General features: G+C 37.6%; 1 protein-coding gene across 1 annotated transcript in view; it reads left to right on the forward strand.

The window, feature by feature from the left end:
• The window catches only part of LOC105477550 (myosin heavy chain 15), a 128796-nt gene that overhangs the window by 22000 nt on the left and 85108 nt on the right, over nucleotides 1–21688 (forward strand). The window contains exons 10-14 of the mRNA XM_024791456.2: nucleotides 1695–1798; nucleotides 2996–3134; nucleotides 11686–11804; nucleotides 17695–17844; nucleotides 18324–18494. Of these exons, the coding sequence (XP_024647224.1) occupies nucleotides 1695–1798; nucleotides 2996–3134; nucleotides 11686–11804; nucleotides 17695–17844; nucleotides 18324–18494 (683 nt within the window). The remainder of the gene's footprint in view (nucleotides 1–1694; nucleotides 1799–2995; nucleotides 3135–11685; nucleotides 11805–17694; nucleotides 17845–18323; nucleotides 18495–21688) is intronic.

The raw sequence follows: 21688 nt of genomic DNA on the forward strand, positions 1-21688 counted from the left end.
CATTATCTCACCCATGTAGAATCTAAAAAAGTTGAATAAGTTCAGAAGATCTATTGTACAACACAGTGATTATAGTTAATAACCATGTATTATATGCTTGAAATGGTTAACAGAGTAGATTTTAAATATTCTCACCACACAAAAAAATAAGTATGTGAAATGATGATACATTACTTAGCTGGAATAAGCCATTCCGCAATGTATACATGTATCAAAACATCATGTTGTACACCATAAATATATACAATTTTAAATTGTCAATTTAAAAAATAAAAATCATTTATAAAACAAGTACTGTAAAAAATTTTACAGGTCATTTTTATTAAAATACATATATTAACCTTCTGCTTGATTTAAGCTAGGCCAATTTTGTTTTATTTTTAAAGTTTTATAAAACAAATTTATTGAAGTACTTTTCAACTAAAGTACACGGCATGTGTTTTAAGTATATAACAGGTAAGTGTTAACATATATATGTGTGTGTATGAAACTGTCACCACAATCAACATAATGCATGTATACTTTCAAAAGTGTGCTTGGATCTTCAGAAGGTCCTTGGACCTCCCTCCTGTCCCTTCTCACTCATTGGAGCCCTCCTCTCCCAGCCCCAGTCCCTAAGCAACCACTAATATGCTTTCTGTCACCATAGATTAGTTTGTATTTTCTAGAATGTTTAAAGACAAAACAAAAAAAATAGAGTGTATATTCTTCTTGTCAGGCTTATTTAACCCAGCATAATTATTTTGAAATTCTTCCATGTTCTAGCACGTATTTATAGTTCATTCCTTTGTTTGCTGAATAATAATCCACTGTATGGATGTACAACAGTTTGTTAGCCCATTCAACTGCAGATGGTCATTTGACTTGTTTTCTAACAAAGCTGCTGTGAACGTTTATGTAGCCCAATTTCTTTGTTTCTGAGATTTGGGGTTCAAGATAACCGACTTTCACTTCATTGAGCAATAAATAGAAAAATAAGATCAGCTCAAGAAAACTTCATTGGGATCAAGTATTGGGCAGTGAGAGGTTAACATGATTCTGCCAAGTCAGTTGATGCGTGGCTGACAGCCTGCCTCTGCTTCGGCCTGGATTATGTTTCCTGACTAAGTGAATCATGTCAGGACTCTTAGACATATCAGGGTGCAGCATTGAACACAGCAGCTGACTTATGGATCCCTTGAAAGACAGACTCAGCTCCCTAATAGGGAGGATGTGATGTGACAGGGTTGCCCTGCTAATGTTCCCTGGGCGCTGACCCCAGGGTCTGACTGCTTCCTAGCTTTTGAAGCTCAGATCTGTTCTACTTATAATTTTACAAAATACCGTTGTCCTCCAGCCCTCAGTCATAAATCTAGGCCAAATTCCTGTTTTCAAAGTTTTACCAGCACACATTGTCTGTGTTTTTTTTTTGTTGTTATTCGTTTGTTTTTGTTTTTTTGCACCAATTGAAACTGCTGCAATTGAATCTGTTTTTGGAATTTGCCAGCCTGTCTTCTCTTGGGAGGCATTAACACATTACTGACAAGTTAATAGAGGGCAAACATTGATTGTAGAAGTTTGGGTCTAAAATATGGATTTTATTTTAGCTTGTTTACAAGTATGATTTAAACCGTAAACTGTGAATATTGACCCATTATTTTCTAAGGCCTTGCGAATTTCTTTAAGCTGTTTAACGAATGGTTTTCCCACTCTAGACATGCTCCTGGTGTCTGCAAATCCCTCAGACTTCCACTTTTGCTCCTGTGGAGCAGTTACTGTGGAGAGCTTGGATGATGCTGAAGAATTGCTGGCCACAGAAGTAAGGCTTGTTAGTTGTCAAAGCGAAATCTGGTAATGGCAATGAGAAATGAAAGACAGCATCTTAGAGTTCTGTTCTTCAGGGACCCAGAGAAGTGGTCTTGCTTCCATAGGGGTGTAGGGCTGCTTCTGTCCAAAGTTTACTGACTTACGAGAAAACTGCACATTGTCAATATAGTAACTTTGGAAGCTATGAAAAAGTAGAAAGATATTTCAACTCAGTGGCAAACATCTCTTTTATTTGGTGTATATCTTTACAGTCTTTATTCTGTTTTTATCTATTTGCAGCTGCTTTTGTATGGTCATGTTAGTGTTTTTTGTTTTTTACCAAAAGACTGTAATTATGCTGCATATACATTTGGCATATAGAATTTGCTTTCTCAGTTTAATCGTTTAAGCATTTCAAGTATCTTTAGGAACTCTTCATAAACATTTAAGTGGGTACTTAAGATTTTATCAGGCATTTGTGCTGTTGTTTATTGAGCTATTCTCCTAGTGTTAGACTCAAGATTTTTTTTCACTCCCACTGAGGTGAATATCTCTGTAGCTTAACACTTTTTCTGTATATCAGATTCACCTTATGCTAGGTTCCTAGAAGTGAAAATACGAAGGATTATGAATTTTTTATAGTCTCTTGGTACATATTCTAAATTAACCACTAGAAAGATTGGACCAATTTTTTCCCTCTTGGGGTGTATGAGAATGCACATCTTGTGCAGTGGATACTTAGGATGCAATTTTATGGTGAGGTGGCTTTTCTTAAACATTTCTTTTCACCAGTCTTTGAAATGTGTCTGCTCTAGAATAAAGTCAGGAGAACACATGGGATCACAGAAACAAGCAACTCAGCAGATATGGTGCTTTCTGCCATAACCACGAAAGGCAAAATAATTGACCTGATACAGCCAGTTAGTGATCTGTTGCTGGAAGGAACCAGAGAGAGGCAGGGCATTGAAGGAAAGTTCTAAAACTACTGGGGAATAAACAAGCCTAGTCTTGTGCCTTCCTAATTCTCTTTTAAAGGGATGAGCAGACTGCGGGTGACCAAGTGCCAACAGGGCTGATTTGCATTGCTTTGAACAGAGCTGTCTATCTCATTCCCTTCAGCCCACAGCCCCGAGGTGTAACAGCGGGGGTGAGGTGCTCACTGCAGCCATTAGGCAAATGAAGACAGGGCCATCTGTTTCTGTTTTTACAGCAAGCCATGGACATCTTGGGCTTTCTTCCTGATGAGAAGTATGGATGCTATAAACTCACTGGAGCCATCATGCACTTTGGAAACATGAAATTTAAACAGAAACCTAGAGAAGAGCAACTGGAAGCAGATGGCACAGAAAGTAAGAATTACTTTGAAGATACGGTATATACTTCAAATCCCTGGGCCCAAGCCTGCCCCCTTTTCCTTGCAGTTAACCTCACCTCTTACTTAAAATTAATCAATAGTGTCTCCCTTGGTTGCTGTTCTTCAAAAATGGTTCTGTCAACTACCATTCTAATGTAGAATCCTCCTATCACAGAATAAGAAGCACTCCTCAATAATTATTGATGATCCAGTCAATTTGCTAAACTTGGGTGAAAGAGAATGCCTTTAGCACATAGATTATTGAGAACAATGAGAGAAAGGAACGAATCATGGCCGGACACGATGGCTCACACTTGTGATCCCAGCACTTTGGGAGGCCGAGGCAGGTGGATCACTTGAGGCCAGGAGTTCAAGACCAGCCTGGCCAATATAGCGAAACCATGTCTCTACTGAAAATACAAAAAATTGGCCGAGAGTGGTGGCGCACACCTATAATCCCAGCTACTTGGGAGGCTGAGGCATGAGAATTGCTGGAACCCAGGAGGCAGAGGTTGCAGTGAGCTAAGATGGCACCATGGGCGACAGAGCAAGACTCAGTCTCAAAAAAATAAATAAATAAAATAAAATAAAAATAATAAGGAGCAAATTATGATAAAATGTATTAAATGACATAATGGAGATGTGAACTAAGGCCCTTGGAATTCCCGCGGGATGTAACTAACTCATAGGGGTGAGACCAGGAGGCTTTATTTCCCCTTGTTTTTTTTTCACATTTAAAAAAAGCTATACTCTTTTCTGCTTACCAGAAAGATTTATGGCACCTTACAATGAATGATCTGTCTAGAATGATCATTAAAATAAATCCCCACAATTATGAAAAGAAGAAAGCATAGTTATTCCATTTAATATTAAAATTCCTTACAACTGAAATGAAAAGAGAAAACCCATTCATTCAACTCTTTCAACAACTAATTTTTTAAATTTTATATTTTTAATGCATGAAATATACATAACATACAATTTACAATTTTAGCCACGTTTAAGTGTACAGTTCAGTGGCATGAAGAACACTCACATTGTTATATAATTAGCAATGTAATCCACTGCTAGAAGTTTTTCATCATTTCAACCTCAATAAACTATGTACTTATTAAACCCAAACTCCCTATTATCCCCTTCCGGTACTCCTGGTAACCACTGTTTTACTTTCTGACTCTAGGCACCTTATGTAAGCGTAATCATATGATATTTGACCTTTTGTAACTGGCTTATTTCACTTAGCATAATGTCTTCAAGGTTCATCCATGTCGTAGCATGTATCAAAATTTCATTCCTTTCTAAGGCTAAATAATATTCCAGTGTGTGCATATAACACATTTATCTTTTCATCAGTCTATGGACACTTGGTTGCTTCCACTTTTTGGCTATTATGAGTAATGCTGCTATGAATGTTGGTATATAAATATCTGTTTGAGTCTCTGCCTTCAATTCATTTGTGTATATACCTACAAGTGGAATTGCTAGAATAAATGGTAAATCTGTTATTTTTTTAGGAACCATCATATTGTTTTCCACAGTGGCCATACCTCTTTACATTTTCACCAGGAATGCACGAAGGTTCCAGTTTCTCCACATCCATGCCAACATTTGTTGTTTTCTGTTTTTTGGTTTTGTTTTTTATAGTAGCCATCTTTATGGGTATAAAGTAGTATCTTATTGTGGTTTTGATTTGCATTTCCTTCCTGGTTGGTGATGTTGAACATCTTTTTATGTGCTTATTGGCCATTCGTATATCTTTTGAGAAATGTCTATTTAAGTCCTTTGCCTATTTTTAAAATTAGGTTATTTGTTTTTTTGTTGTTTGACAAATAAGTTTTCTGGTTTTTTTTTTTTTTTTTTTTTTTTTTTTTTTGAGACAGAATCTTGCTCTGTGGCTCAGGCTGGAGTACAGGGGGGCAATCTCGGCTCCCTGCACCTTCTGCTTCCCAGGTTCAAGCAATTCTTGTGCCTCAGCCTTCCGAGTAGCTGGGATTACAAGTGCACCACTATGCTGGGCTAATTTTTATATTTTTAGTATAGGTGGGGTTTCCCCGTGTTGGCCAGGCTGGTCTCCTGTCCTTAAGTGATTCACCCACCTTGGCCTCCCAAAGTGCTGGGATTACAGGCCTGAAACACCACACCTGGCCTGTTGTGCAGCAGATAATTTTAGAGGCCAGGCTGTGCCAGGGTCTATTCTTGATGCTAGGGATAGATCTGTGAACAAAATATTGTCCCTGTCCTGTCTAGTGTGGGAGTTAGAAAATAAATACATAAATATGTAACAAGTTCCATACAAAAAGGAAGTAAAGCAGAGTTTAAAAAATAAAGAATGATAGGATACAGGGGTTGTTGTAGATAGGGTGGTCAGGAAGTCCCTCAGAGAAGAGGACTCAGCACAGATGTGAATGAAGTGAGGCAATGTAATATGAAGATTTTGTAAACATCTTACACATTAACATATTCACATATGCTTTTATGGCATCTTATTTTATTTTTGCCATCCCATTTGCTTTTTCCATGCTTTAAAACAAAGGTTTTTCTTGAAGAATGGTTTTTATTACAAAAAACAAGGCATACTTATTAATAAATCAGAAAACACAGATGAGCAAATGAAATGTGTAATCTCATCCGCTCTCCCTTTTGGCTTCTTCTCAGGTTCTTTGCTGGAGCTTCCTTGTCTTCCCTACTGCTAATTGCTCCAGGCCTGCTCAGGGCTCAACCCTTGAATCTTTCCTCTTCCCTCTCTATACTCATTTCTTTGGTGCCCATCTCAAACTGAACATGAATAGAACTGAACTCTTCATCCCACCCTGCCTTTACTACCAACTCTTCATTTCTAGTCTTCTTCAAAAATGCCAGCTAGGTTCTCCCAGTCACCCTGACTCAAATCTCAGAATCATCCAGACTCCTCTCTTTTTCTTTGTCTCTACCTTTGAAATCCAAAAGCTCACAACTTATCACCATGGCCATGTCCACTGCCACCACCTAGCCCAAGCCACCATTTCTTACCAGATTATTGCCACAGCCTCCTTCCTTGTCTCCCTGCCTGAACCCTTGCCTATGATGGATAGGTGGACAGCTCTGCACCCAGAAGCTACTGTCAGTCCTTTCATAGTGTCAGTCAGCCCTTGTTCCACCATGTCCTGCTTCTGCTCTAAACTCAACAATGGCTCCCACCTTACTCCAAATGAAACCCCACATCCCTGTCACAGCTTCCTTAACCTCTATATTAGGTTGGTACAAATGTAGTTGTGGTTTTTGTCATTACTTTTAATAGCAAAAACCGCAATTATGTTTGCGCCAACCAATACTTCTCTTCTCTCTCTAATCCCTACCGTTAGTAGCAAAATCTACCATTTTCTCTTCTCTCGTTCCCCTCCACTCAGATGTTCTGGCCTCTTGGTTGTTTTTGGAGCCTGTAAGCACTCCTATTGAAGGACTATTTTCACTAACTCCTCTTTCTGCCTGGAACTTTTCTCCTGTCCTCATATCTTACTCCCTCACTTATTAAAGTAACTTCTTGAATCTTACCTTATTAGAAAAGCCTTCTCTAGCTACCTCCACCACTATCCCCCTAATCTAAATATTTTTCTTCATGTCATTCATACAGCTAGTTTTTACTGACTGTCCTAGCCTTCACCCCTCAGTCTTTACCAGATGTAAGCTTTGTAAGAGCAGGGACCTCATTTGGTGTGTTCACTGCTATATTTCCAGGTTTTAAAATGTGCCTGGCACATAGTAATGGATAATTATTTGTTATGTGAATCCTACCTACTCAGGGACAATCACTGTGAATGCCAAAGGACATATTTTTTAATGTAGCTTTCTAGTTGAATATGCACATACAACTTTTTAAAATAAAAATTTGTGATCATATGCATGCTAGTATTTTTTTTACTAAATTATATTTGAATATCTTTTGTCTTTTCGGCAATATCTTTTTAGATGGCTACAAAATATTCCATTGTGTGAATGTGCCATAATTAACTTAAGCATCTTACTGGATACTGAGTTTTTTTCAGTATGCTTCTACCTTTAGCTCATTTTAAAAACAGAGGTGTTGAATTTTTCTTTAATTCTAAGGGTTCTTAATGTATTAAGCTTTGGTAAATTTTTCCCAGTTAATTATTTGGGAAGGAATTGAAGGAGCTTGACAGATGAAGAGGGAAAGGGGAAGGGCACCCAAATCCAAAGGGGCATCCTAGCCTTTGCCTCTTTCTTGAGTTCCAACTCCATATTTCCAACTCTCAGCTGCATATTTTTTAGTATCCTAAACTCTGCATGGCTAAAAGTCCATCATCTTCTCCCCTAAGTGATGTCTTCCTACTGGCATTTCTATTCATATTTACGGTACTGGTCTTCTCTCTACTTCTCAGACTGGAAACCTCCTAGTCATATTTCTCAGTCTCTCTCTTTCTTCCTTTCTCATTACTAATTTGGAGCTTCAGCATCTGACACTTGGGCATTCTGCAATGGGTTCACTCTGTAGTTTAAAACTCTTCCTACTCTGGTCTGTCTTGCACATTTCCAAAATTAAGCATTCTAAAGCCTGACTCTAATTATGTCATTTCTCTGCTTACAGCTCCTTTAACATTTCCCCATTCTTTAATTAATACGTTATAGCAGCATTAGATGTCTTCTGCAACCAGAAATCACCCACTTTTCTCAGTTTCTCACTCTCCCTGGCACTGTAGTCCAATCCATCTGGGTTATAACCTCTTCTTGGACCATACATTGTACTCTTCAATGCCTGTGGCTTCAAGTCATGCTGTTCATTTTTACAGAAACTCTTGTTCTCCCATATTTGCCTCCAAAAACTCTTGTCATCCTTCAAGGCTCAGATGGAATGTTGTTTCTTTTTTAATCCTTCCCCAGTCATGCAGCCCAGAAGGGCTCTTGCTCTGCTTCACACTTTCGTGATACTCGATATCTGTGTCTCTTATGCAGTTGTTTTACTGACATATTATTTTTTTCTCCGTGTTTTACTTACTCTCATAGATTATAATTTATTGATGCCAGGGATTTTTGCCTTTTTTATTTATTTTCTTTTTACGTTATCTAGCATCAGGGCTTACATATAGCAAATGCTCAGTAAACTTTGTTTAATAAATTAATGAAATATGAACAACTCAAAAATTGTATTATAACCTTCCATAAAAGAGATTAATATCGTTATCATAACCCCTGTAGACTGACAAAACTGGATTTTGTTTCATTCTTTTATATCTGGTTATTTGCAGATGGGACTGAACTGGGATAGAATTGTAAATTTGGAAAAGATTGCTTTTGAATTTCTCTACCTTTTTACCTGTTTTCAGATGAAGTCATACTTTGTTCTTTCCATCTTCCTGATTTCAAAATAAACTTACCAAACCTGGTTACTCTTCGCTAGACAGTAGTTTGCAAACTTGGCTGCTCACCAGAATCACTGGGGAACTTTTAAAATCCTGAAGCTCGGGCATTACCCAAGCCAGACAAACCAGATTTCTGTGGGTGAATTTCAAGCATCAGTATTTGTTTTTACAACTTGCCAGGGACCCCAATGTGCCGTCAAAGTTGAGGACTACCGCAATAACAACTTTGTTCTTAAACTTGTATGTGTATCAGAATCACCTGGGTAACGTGATAAAACTAGAGCAGCCCAGCCCCTAACCTGCTTCAGGGAGCCTGTTGTTTAATATTTGATTAGCTCTCCAGCTATGCCAATGCACACTGATGCTTGAGACCCACCACTGTAGCTAAATGTGACCTCCCCCAGGTAAGATCATGCAGCCTAATTAAAGTCCATGGGTTCATTCACAAGGTCCTGAAGGCACTGATGCTTATGGGTGGGAATTTCATAAAGCCTATTTGGGAATACGATTAAAATATGTTTACACACATTGCTATCTTTACAATAGTAGTTCCTGAATGTCAGATGGGCATTTATTCATAGATTTACGCTATTTTCATCTTGGTTGTAAACTGTAAACATTTAGTGCAAATGAAGTAATTTACTTTTTGGAAGATGATGACTTCTATTGCTTCCTCCGCCCCCCAAAACAGAGAACATATGTGATGCATAATGTAAATCTCTGGAGTAAATCCAGGGCACACTAGTCCTGTCTGTAGATACTCAACTGTCTCTGGAGTAAGTGAGAAATAATCCTGTAATGTTACATGCTATTTCTGTTAAGCTTAAGGTGGGGTATTCCTGAGAGAATTTGAGTTTCTTTTGTTCATGGATAAAAATAGACTCACAGGACTGTGCTTAACACTGGAAAAAGGATATATGAAGACTCTCGGCGTGGGAAACTATTCTTTGAGACTATTATTACCTGTATCATGCCTCTGCATGCTTCCAAAGCTTAGAAAAAATAAGTGTTTCCTCTTTTTTTTAAACCCAGACAGATACCAGAAAATTGTTTTTCACATTGTTGGTTACTGTTCATCTCCACTCAGATTGACCAGACACATTTTATTTCTTCCCATCTTTTACATATTTTCACACTGGATTAGATACTCTGTAAAGTCTCTCCCAGTTCAAAAAGTCTATGATCTGACATACCGGATTCTTAACTTGAAATTGTCAAGCTTTTGCCTCCAAACCTGGCACTGTTAGCAGACTCATCTCAGCACAGGATGGGCATATCTGCTCTACTTTTGATTTTCATTTATTTTTCCAGATAAGCTTTGTGTTTTGAAAGGTTTCGTAGCAACCAAGTACCCAGGCTATTATCACTGCAAATAAACTAACATAAAGTAGGTATGTAGCTTGTAGCAATGTATGTATAATATATATTGATTTTAGTTTATAAGCAAATCAAACATTTCAAACATTTTAAGCCTTGTAGACACTTAAAAGGCTGCGAAAAGGAAATTGATATTGCTAATACAGATGAGATAGACCTCTCTAATTGCGTTTTGTTTTTACTTTATTTTCTGTTTGTGATTATTGCTCAGGAAAATTTGCAGGTTTTTTTTTTTTAGTGAATTAAAGAAACGCTGCACTACCTTCTATTATGAGACATTATTCCACAGAATGACTATGCCAGACATACTAGCATATCTCCAAATTCATTTAAAATAGAAAGCAGAGAGAGGTTTTGGATGAGCGGAATATTTATTTTGTTTGGTAACTGAAATAATCCACAATTTGAAATATGTTTATAACTTTTTGCCTGTATCGTTATTTTATGTCATTTTTTTCATACCTAAAGTGATGCATGCCTATTTACTTTTCCTTCTGATAATACTTATTCTCCACTACTTTAGGAAATGGAAGTTTTCTTTCATAAAACAATTTTGTGGGGTGTAGGTATTATTGTTGGACAGCAGAGGGCACTACGGAGTAAACAGAGACTTTGCAGGGAAAGGATGGGCGTTTTACAGATAACTGGCAAGTGTCCTGGCTTCTGTTGATTGGTGCTTGTCTATAATTATCAGATTACATGGCCCAAGTCCGTGTTTTGTTGAAAGAGTCCACAAGTACATGCATAGAAAGAGAAAACAAATAATAAAGATGGCATTTTCCATGTCCTTCAGACAAATTATATCTCAATTTTTAAGAGTCTATTTCTTGATACTAGTCCTCTTTTAGAAGATTCATATGCCATAATATTCACCCTTTTAAACTGTATGGTTATTGGGTTTTAGTATATTCTCAAGGCTGTGCAACCACCACTATCTAATTCCAGAATATTTTATTATCACAAAAATAAACTCCTAGTAGCAACTATTAGTAGTTACTTTGATTTTTGCTTCTCCTCAGCCTGTGGCAACCAACATCGACTTTCTGTCCTCATGGATTTGCCTGTTCTGAACAGTTCATAGAAATGAAATCCTGCAATATGTGGCCTTTTGTGTCTGACTTCCTTTCACTTAGCATAATGTTTTCAAGTTTCAGCCATGTCATAGCACACATCAATGCTTCATTTTTGTAAAATGACTAGCAATATCCTATTATATGAGTATACCACATATTTTTATCCGTTCATCAGTGATGGATATTTCACTTTTCCCTACCTTTTGACTATTGTGAATAATGCTGCTAGAAACATTTGTGTACAATTTTTTGTGTGAACATATGTTTTCATTTCTCTTGGGTGTGTACCTGAAAGTGAAATTGCTGGGTTCTATAGTAACTCTATGCTTAACTTCAGAGTAACTGTCAAACTGTTTCTTACAGAAAATGCACACCATTTTGCATTCCCGCTCACAATGTATGAGGGTTCCATTTTTTCTACATCCTTGCCAACACTTGTTATTGTCTGCCTTTTTGATTACAGTCATTCTAGTGGGTGTGAGTGGCATTATATTTTCTTTTTCATTAATGCCAACGAACTGATGAAGTGAGATTTCAATGTGGCTTTGACTTGCATTTCCAAGAAATAGATTCCTTTCAACTTTTAGGATTCAGGCATTTATTTGAAAACTACAATCTACCTTGCTACATTGATCTAAACACACTATATTTCTGTCCTTTGGATAGTTAGTTTGGCTATAATGGAATGAATTTTAACAGTGTTTTCCTCTCTCCTTCCTTCTCTTCTATCTCTGATGACCAGATGCTGACAAAGCTGCTTTCCTCATGGGCATTAACTCCTCTGAGTTGGTAAAGGACTTGATCCATCCTAGAATCAAAGTTGGTAATGAGTATGTTACCAGAGGTCAAACTATAGAACAGGTAAGGTGATATTTCAAGAGCATTATTATTCTATGATCTTCCAATAATTATTTATATATTGTACTTGTATATTTTTCAACTACTAAGGATGTTTGCAATAATAAAAGCTTCTATAAATGAGCAAAAAAGAGCTCTTGGGATGACTATTCCAAATGTTTTTACTTGTGATGCACACCACAGTAAATGCTCTTGTCTGAAACATACATTTTGAAAGTTTTCCCTTAGGTAGCAAGTATCTTTGCAGATGCAGACAAACCCTCCACTTGTTGTGATCAACATCTTTGTCATCCAGCAAGGAAGCTTTCAAAGTTGTTCGTTCCTAACATGGATAAAATTGGCAAATTGGCATGCCTCACATATTTGGCATATTGGCTCCTTTGACATAAAAGACACATGGTGACATGTTAGTTGAGAAACAGTTTTAGGACATATGCTAAAAACCAATATTTGAAAGGAGGTGGGTATTGAGAACAGAAATGAGAGATGGAATGTCATGTAGACTTTGTTTAGCATCCATAAGAATGTTGTAGTGGAGAATAACAAATTCTCTGAGGTTTTGCCTTAATGCAGTGAATATTCCCAGGGCCACTGGGTAATGAGACCATCTAAACATGCTAGTAAGTTTCAAAAATAATAATTTATAGCTGTAATGTATAAGGGAAAATATGAGATAAGCTGGGCTGCAGTAATGCATACACACTAAAATCTCAGTGACAACAAAATATTTCTTACATCAAGTCCAATACAGAGTATATAGCCTTCTCTGTTTTGTAGTTCTATGTTGTTCTTTGTAGTTCTGTGTCATCTGGGACACATGGCCTCCAAAGTGACTGCACAAGGAGAAAAGATCATTTGTAGAGAAAGTACAACCACCTTTAACTGCTTGGGCTAGAAGTAATATCACTTTCACTAACAGTTCATTGATAAGAATTAGTAAAATAATACCTTTAGCTACAGAAGGGGGCTGAGAAATGTAGCCTTTCTGGAAAGAGGAAGTAGTGTCACACATAGTATGGATAAAGCATTCACAGGTATTATTGCCTTCTATTCTTACAATAATACTCAGAGCTAAGTAGGACAGAAATGCATAATTTATGATTTTTCTAGTTGAGCAAACTGAGTCAAAGGGAACGTTAAGTAACATTCTTACCCAGTCTTACTCAGTATACACCCTAACTCTGAAAGAAAAATAGACAAACGTACAAATTTGTAATATAAGACAGTCATCTTCTATATGATGACTAGAATAGATGTGTTTCCCTTGGTGTATTAAGGTAACTGATGTGTCTGTGTTATTTAAAACATTTAAATGACTAATCAAAATCAATTTATTAATTTAGCTTACTCTATAAATGGATAATTCTACCTCTACTATAATACTAACTTTACTATATTGAAATAATTTGCTTACATTTTTGTCTTCTAACCTCTTTGAGGCATGGACTATGTCTAATTCATCTTAGTGCCCCAAGCATCTGAAACAATTCCCTGTAAGCCGTAAGTGCTCCACACATGTTAAAATAGACTACATTGAGCTAAACTTGAATCACGATCAACAGGACACATAATTGAGCTATTTCTTGGCAGTGGGGTTAGAGTTGTTCAGCAGTTGCGTGCCTTCTTAGACAGTCACCACAACATGCATGACATGCTATGATTATAGAACAGGGGTTTTCTCTGTATAAAACTAATGAGCCCAAATAGCAAGAAGAGCAGATTTTGAATGTTTCTAACATAAAGAAATGATCGATGTTTGAGGTATAGATGTGCTGATAACCCTGATTTGATCATTACCACATTGTATACATGTATGAAAATATCATACTGTACCTCATAAATATATACAATTATTTTTAAATTAAAATGATAATAAAAGCAAAAAATAAAAATAAAACTAATGAGCCTATAGGAGGCCTGAGATCAAGCCTTCAGTTCTCTCATATTGTGTTCTGAGGAACTAAAAACACAATATTATAGTAGGGACTCCAGCCTTTACTATAACAGGACCAGTGAAACAAGCTAATATATTATTATTCAACATTAAAATAAAAAAACCTCCTCCTTTCTCTGTCTCTCACTCTCTCTCTCCTGGAGACATAGTAAGAAAGCACACTCTAAGCCTTTTTTTCCCCCTTAGGAATTTTACTGATTTTATAGAGACAATTGTCACTGCTAAAAATAGAGACATGTATGCTCTGTTGATGACAATTGCAAAAGATGGGAAAAAATTTTGCAGCGTTAACATTCTATACAAAATTTAGTTCTAGCTATAATGCTAACTAACTCTGATACCTTGGTTAATTGTCTTCATCTCTCTGAGCACCGCAGTGAAGTGGCTGAACAACTTTGTATTTCCCAATGTAATTGGCATTTAAGATGGGACAGTTCTTTATGGATGAGAGTGTCCTGCACATTGTAGATGTTTGGGATTCCTGGCCCCCAGGTAACTAAATGCCAGTAGCATTCTTAGTCACTGTGACAACCAGAAAATGCCACTTGCATTTCCAAATGCATTCCTCCTTTGAGGAGATACCATCCCAAGGTGAAAACCACTATATATGCCTATCGAGAACTAAGGATCTTCAGGTCTAGTATTTCATGATTCCATGATATTTCTAACTATGTCACCTAGAAATAAGTTCCTTTATGATTAATAATAAAATAATAATAATGTCCGCTGAGTACTAACTATAGGTGATGTGCTAAGTGCTTTGCATGGATTATCTCATTTAATCTAATAAAAAGCCTACAAAGTAGATATTGTTATTGCCATTTTACAGCTGCAGACAGTGACCCTTAGAAAGATTAACCACTCAAGGCGACACAACTAGTAAGTAAATACTGGGGTGAGGATGAGGAAGTGATAAAAGCAGAAAAGGGGTGGAAAAGGGAGGATTAACATTTATTGGATACTAAGTGTCAAATGTGCTGTCAGTTTGCATCCCTGTCTCATTGGATATCTCACAACAACCCTGAGCTACGCATATTTCATTATTATTATTTTACAGATGAGAAAGGCAGGGATCAACATAGTTAAAAATTTTGGCTGGGCACGGTGGCTCACTCCTGTAATCCCAGCACTTTGGGAGGCCAAGAGGGGAGGATCACCTGAGGTCAGGAGTTCTAGATCAGCCTGTCCAACATGGTGAAACCTCGTCTCTACTAAAAATACAAAAAAAATTAGCCAGGTGTGGTGGTGTGTGCCTGTAATCCCAGCCACTTGGGAGGCTGAGGCAAGAGAATCGTTTGAACCTTGGAGGTGGAGGTTGCAGTGAGCCAAGATCGTGCCATTGCACTCCAGCCTGGGCAACAGAGCAACACTGTATCTCAAAAAAAAAAAAAAAAAAAAAAAAAATTAACTATTTGACTTCATTATTTTTTTTCTATTGTTTTCTATCATGCACTATTGCCCCCAGTAACCAAAGTCTTCTGTGAGGTTGTTTTAAAAAGAGCTAAGAAATGGGTGCACTTAACCCCTGAAAAGTGGAAGTATAGATTTAGCCACCTCATTTCCTCTTCATTGGACAAAAAATGATGAAAATGATTAATTAGTGAGCAACATATTGATCTGTTTCATGAATTCATCAGCAGATGTTTACCATCCATTTCTCCTACTGCCTACATCTCCAGGCTTTTTTCCTATGTTTCTCTACCACTTGTCCCACCTGACCTAACAGTGTCTCTCCCACTCCCACTTCTCAAGTATTTAGGGAATTAAAGGGGGGTGAGCAAGTTAGTCATGTTCTTTTAAAAGTTTCAAAGTGACTGCTATAGACAGAGTGACTTCTTCGGTGTTACAGAGGATGAAAATCGTTCTTGATGCTTTATTTGTACGTGTGTGCTCTTGATGCTGATAATAAAAAACTGTGATGCCATCCAGCTGATGGATTACTGTGGAAATGACTCAAGATAACTGATCAGGGAGTGGGTGACTCATAACTAAATCACCACCAGAAACCAACTGGCTCCTGCTGCGTGCTGTCTCCTGGGCAGAAGGATGGATGTGATAGGCCTATTTTAAATGTTAAGTGGTTGGAGCATGTTCTGTTGCCAGGCTTGGAGAATGGCCAACTAAAATTCTCTCCTCCTTGGAGTATGTCAGAAACTTGCTACTACAGCAGTGCTATTGAGTTATGGAAGCAGGATATGCATGTGTAGAGCATCATCCAGGCACAAAGGTTGGTGCTGTCCCCAGTGGGTTACTTTAGAACCTTTGCCACACCCCTCCAGGGAAGGAAAAGGCAGCCTCAGTTTTACAGCAGGAGAATCTGAGTCAGAATGATGCACCAAATGGCTATTCTCTGTCCAGGTTGTTGAGAGCAACACTGGGAACTAATATAATAAAGAGTTGGATGCTAAGGCTAGGAAGATCCTTTAAGAGTGTTTTTCAGATGAAGATGCTGCTTTCCAGAAAGGTTAGATCACTTGCCAAAGGTTACACAATTCATTGGCATCTACAGCAGTGGCAGAACAAGGATTAGGGATGATAAATTTCTAATGTACTATATCACTATGTTCAAACTATTACTCATGGTATTACAAATATTCTGAATCTTATTAAAATGGTAAGGAAGACTTCATTAAGGACTGCAATAGATATATTGCAACAGGGTAGAGATACTGGGCTCAACTGCAAGTACAACAAGGCTAAGTGAGGATTTATAGCCCAAGACCAGAGGGAGGGGATCAGTGGGTGGAAAATTACTACCAGTGGGTAGGAGGATTTTTTTTAAACCGACCTAACAGGATTCTTGCTAAAGGCAGGCCAATAACATGTACATCAAAGGTGGGGGATAGGGGAACTTAATCAGAGATCAAGGGTGAGTGACTTAGCAGACTTCTTCCTGTAGCTGGGCTAGACAGGCTGAAGACAGGACAGGTAAGGTGGAGGCGAGGGGTCAGAGGATCCTCATTAAAGTTTGGTCAAGGAGAGAGTCTTTGTCAATAGTAATCAGCTGGGGATTGTGTTAGCTTACAGATTCTGATTCAGTAGGTCTGGGACTGGGCCTGAGAGTTTGCATTTTTAACACACTCTTAGGTGGTGTTGCTGCTGCTTGTCTTAGGATCACACTTTGAATAGCAAGGCTTTGGGACACATTACCACACCATAACCCGGGATAGTTAGTCCTTTAATAATAGGAACGTGATTCCTCTCATCTGTGTTTCCATAAGGAGGCACCAGGCTAGCTTACTCCTTTCTCCTACCCATCTCCTTTCCTCCTTTTTCCTCCCTTCCTCTCTCCCTCCTTTTCCTTCTCCCTCCCTCATTTTCTTCCTTCCTTCCCTTCCTTCCTCCCTCCCTCCCTCCATCCCTCCCTTTCTTCCTCCCTCCCTTCCCCTCTTTCTCCCTTTCTCTCTTTCTCTCTCTTTTCCTTCCTTCCTTCCTTCCTTCCTTCCTTCCTTCCTTCCTTCCTTCCTTCCTTCCTTCCTTCCTCCTTTCCTTCCTTCCTTCCTTCCTTCCTTCCTTCCTTCCTTCCTTCCTTCCTTCCCTTCCTTCCTTCCTTCCCTTCCTCTCTCCCTCTCTCCTTCCTTTTCTTTCTTTCTTTCTTTCTTTCTTTCTTTCTTTCTTTCTTTCTTTCTTTCTTTCTTTCTATCTTTCTTTCTTTTTTTCTTTCTTTCTTTCTTTCTTTCTCTCTCTCTTTCTTTCTCTCTCTCTCTTTCTTTCTTTCTCTCTCTCTCTTTCTTTCTTTCTTCCTGTCTGTCTCTCTCTCTCTCTCTGTCTCTTTCTTTCTTTTCTTCCTTTTCTCACTGTATTCATCAGAATGTTGGAACCACAGAAGGTCAATAAACACATCCTGATTTGACTAGAAGGTGGTTGCTGATAGAGAATGCCCAGGATTAAAATGAACACTTCAGTCAGATGAAGGAGTGTTTTCAATGTGATTTCTAGGTAACCTGTGCTGTTGGCGCCCTGTCCAAGTCAATGTATGAAAGGATGTTTAAGTGGCTGGTGGCACGGATCAACAGGGCCCTGGATGCCAAGCTGTCAAGGCAGTTCTTCACTGGCATTCTTGACATCACTGGTTTTGAAATCCTTGAGGTAAGTGTATCTGGTAAGAAGGAAGTCAATGCACATTTATAAGAAGATTAGAAAATGTTACTTGAAGATGGGAAAATATGGTCAAAGCATGAGGATCATTCTGTGCATACCTTAAGGGCTACCTTGATTGGAGAAGAGCTATAATTAATAGTAATTATTGTTGTACTTAATGGTATTAAGTATTTATTGATTTCTTAATTCTGTCTTACATAAAGGTAAATAGAGGTAAAGGAATTAATTGTGATTTTAAATTTTAATACCATTAAGTTCTGTGTTATTGTAATAATCTTTAGAAAATTGCACTTAATGATATTACAATTCAAAATTACAATTAATTGAGTTAATTGAGCATTTGTTTCTTGTTGGGTCTATTTCCGATCATATAATAATGGTTATGGTTTTTTCTTTACCTGACGTTCTTGAAAGTGGACCTCAATTTTATTTTTATCTCTTCTTCTTACCTATTCATATCCTTGAAGTATAATAGCCTTGAGCAACTTTGCATTAATTTTACCAATGAAAAGTTACAACAGTTCTTCAATCGGCACATGTTTGTTCTGGAGCAAGAGGAATATAAGAAAGAAAGCATTGAATGGGTGTCTATTGGCTTTGGTCTGGATTTGCAAGCTTGCATAGATCTCATTGAGAAGGTAATATATATTTTTCTCCTTGTCCATTTTCATTTCGGGAGAATTGTCCCTGCCTGTTACGTTGATCCATGTCAGGACTTAGGCTCTATCAGAGGATGGGAAATGGGGGCGGAAAGTCCTGCACATTTTGTCTTAATGGTGTTTGTGTGCATCACCCATGGCATCCGAACGAAACTCTCTTGTCAGTTGCCCCCTCCATCATCTCTAACGCAGGCTTTCACTGCACATTTGCTGCTAATGCATGGCCTCCACTGTTAATGTGAGAGGAAACTTGTCGAGATTAAAAAATTGTTGTGCTCTTGACTGGAAAAACACAGAGCTGAAAATATGAGCACTGTAGGGCCTGACTGATTAACATAAGGTGAATGAGTAGACCCAGAGCAGCTTAACGAAATTTGGCAAATTAGCATGCAAACAAACAACTGCCATCAATCCTCAAGGCCACTACCTTGCAGGATGTAGTTTGTTCATTTAATTGGACAAGTACCAGTTAAAGTAATTTATGACAGTACGTCATGGTTTATTAGTAAATTAGCTGCAGTGTACAGTTTCTGAATTTGGTGATATCCCAATACTCTGAAATCTTTCTGCATGTTCTGGGAAAGATGAGCGGGGTTTGCTGGGGAATTATGTATGTCCTTTCTGTGGCTTTCTCCAAGGGAGCAAGCATGGCGGCATGTTAGCAGTTACATGCCTCTTGGGCTTCGCCATAATCTTGGATTGCGGTGAATCTTGAAGATGGATCTGGGCAGTCTGAAGCCTTTAATTTCCTGAAAACTCTAGCTATGCTGTCACAGTTGATTCTCAACAATCCTGCTAGGAAGGAGCTAGAGCAACTGACCTTTCCCTGTCCTTTGCAAGCCTCAGGTTTTATCAATCTGTGTCCTATCAATTTCATTTATTAGGCTTTAGATCTTTTCAAAAATAACTATTATTTCCAACAGGAGTAGATATCCCATTGATTTTATTTATTTTATAACAAGTTAACTTTCTGGGGGAAAGACAGGCTGATAAAAAAATAATAATAATGAATCAACCATGAGCTGATTAAAAATAGTAATAAGCATGAACCAACCATGATCTGGTAAATGTATTCTGGCCTTATAAAAGCTGTAGTTGTCTGATTAGAAATGAAACAAAAGAACTGGAGGTCCTCAGAGGGATAGATTTAGCTCCTGACAATTGTCACCTATCATATATACACACTTTGATTATCACAAGATACTGTTTCCAGGCAGGAACGTGGACATAGACGTTCAGATCCTGACAAGTTCTGTGAATGTTACTGATTTTTAGTTGATCTGAAGTCTGTTGCCTCATTTGTGCCAGTCTTGGTTATTCCAATTAACACACTAGCGTCATGGATGTAATTTCCTGTTGTATTTTCTACTGATATAATAAAATGAGAAAAAATTACTGACCAGATGATGAAAGGAAAAGATAAGTCTTTGGTTTTCGACAAACAATTTTAACAGGATCCAGGTCAGGCAAATGAAAATACCAAAGACTTCCTTGAAAAGATTCTAAATTTTGAAAAGACCCATTATGTTGGTTGGGGCTATCTGAAGAAGATTTGTAGCAGATATTAATGATCAAACTCAGTCCTTGAAATAAAATGCATCATGGGATGTTTTTAAAATTCAAAAGAACTAAAACATATCAATGTGTATAAAATGTCGTATAGCATGCATCTCTGTATACATATAAGGAAAAAGGATTTTCATTACCTGGAAGTTTCATATTTGTACAAAAAAGTGCTTGTAGTCCCAGCTACTAGGGAGGCTAAGGCAGGAGAATAGCTAGAACCTGGGAGGTGGAGGTTGTAGTGAACCGAGATCACACTGCTGCACTCCAGCCTGGGCAACAGAGTGAGATTCTGTCTCAAAAAAAAAAAAAAAGTTTATATCAAACTAAAATAAAAAATGTATTCTAACACAAAATTTAATTGTTAATTTGGTCTTCAAGTTTATAGTGACCTCCTTTCACATTTATGCTGTGAACAAATCTATTATAGGATTTGCTCATATTTTATTACTTGAAATATTCTAGTTTGTTTAGAACTTGTGCATTAATAATTTACATACTAAAGTATTAATATATAATGACATATTTATGGTTATACATAAGGCATTGGTAAAGAGATCTTCCCTATTATTTCTTAATAAATACTCTCCAAATTATACATTTAAAAACTTACTATTTGGTGTAAACACCCTAGAAGGCAACATACTTCTTCCAATAATTTAGCTCTTTGGAAAATTTCTCACGATATTGGGATTAGGATAGATTTTAGAATTTTACCAGCCTCAAGAGAAAATTTGCTTCAATACTTTTCATTCACTGGTTTTTGAGTCCAAACTACACTGCCTAGTTTGATTACATTATTTACTTTATTGGCCTGACTTGACCTGAATAATATATAATGATATTCCATCAGACAATAGGAATTTTTGATGTCAGTAGTTAATAGTATCAGCTATCCCAAAGAAAGTTCTAAAATATTTTAACTACTGGCAGCATCTTGGCATTATATGTTATCACCTCCCAAGGGAAACTTTTCAGATGTGTTCATTCTTGGTGTTTTTAATATAAAATGAAATCATATTAATATCTAATTGTTTCTTGTATGCACATGAGTATTTTCTTTAAACACATACCTCCATGCTTTTTTTGATTGGCAACTCTTACATTTTGTTTGATAATTGATCACAGCAAAGCAGTCAAGTTCCCAGAACTTAGACCTGTATGTCTCAGGGTTCACCTGTCAATTAATTACTTAGCAGAAATGTGCTGAGGGCCTACACTTTAGTTACCTTGGAACCTACTATGATAAGGGTTATGATGTGCAAACCCCAGAAGGCATCATCCTGGCATTCCAGGAACTTCTAGTATTATTGGAAATAAGCCTTAAAACAAAGGCTTTTACTTTTTTTTAAAACCAACAAGTAAGTCTACTTTGCAACTATTTGTTTTGATTGCTTCCTCTTCACCCCTTTGCTGAAGGAGGGAATCCTGCCCTAGGTTTATGGGAAAGGCTGAACATGTGACATTCAACACTAGACAGATGAGACCAGCATTTTAGTAGCCACATATGCTCACAGCCTACACAGGGTACACCTTGAACCATGCAGCGCCACAGGAGGGCTGTGCTGAGAAAAGAGTGAAAAAGCAGGGGCTGTGGGAGGCAGACTTTG

The sequence above is a fragment of the Macaca nemestrina genome, chromosome 2, assembly GCF_043159975.1.
Source record: "Macaca nemestrina isolate mMacNem1 chromosome 2, mMacNem.hap1, whole genome shotgun sequence".
Lineage (NCBI taxonomy): Eukaryota > Metazoa > Chordata > Mammalia > Primates > Cercopithecidae > Macaca > Macaca nemestrina.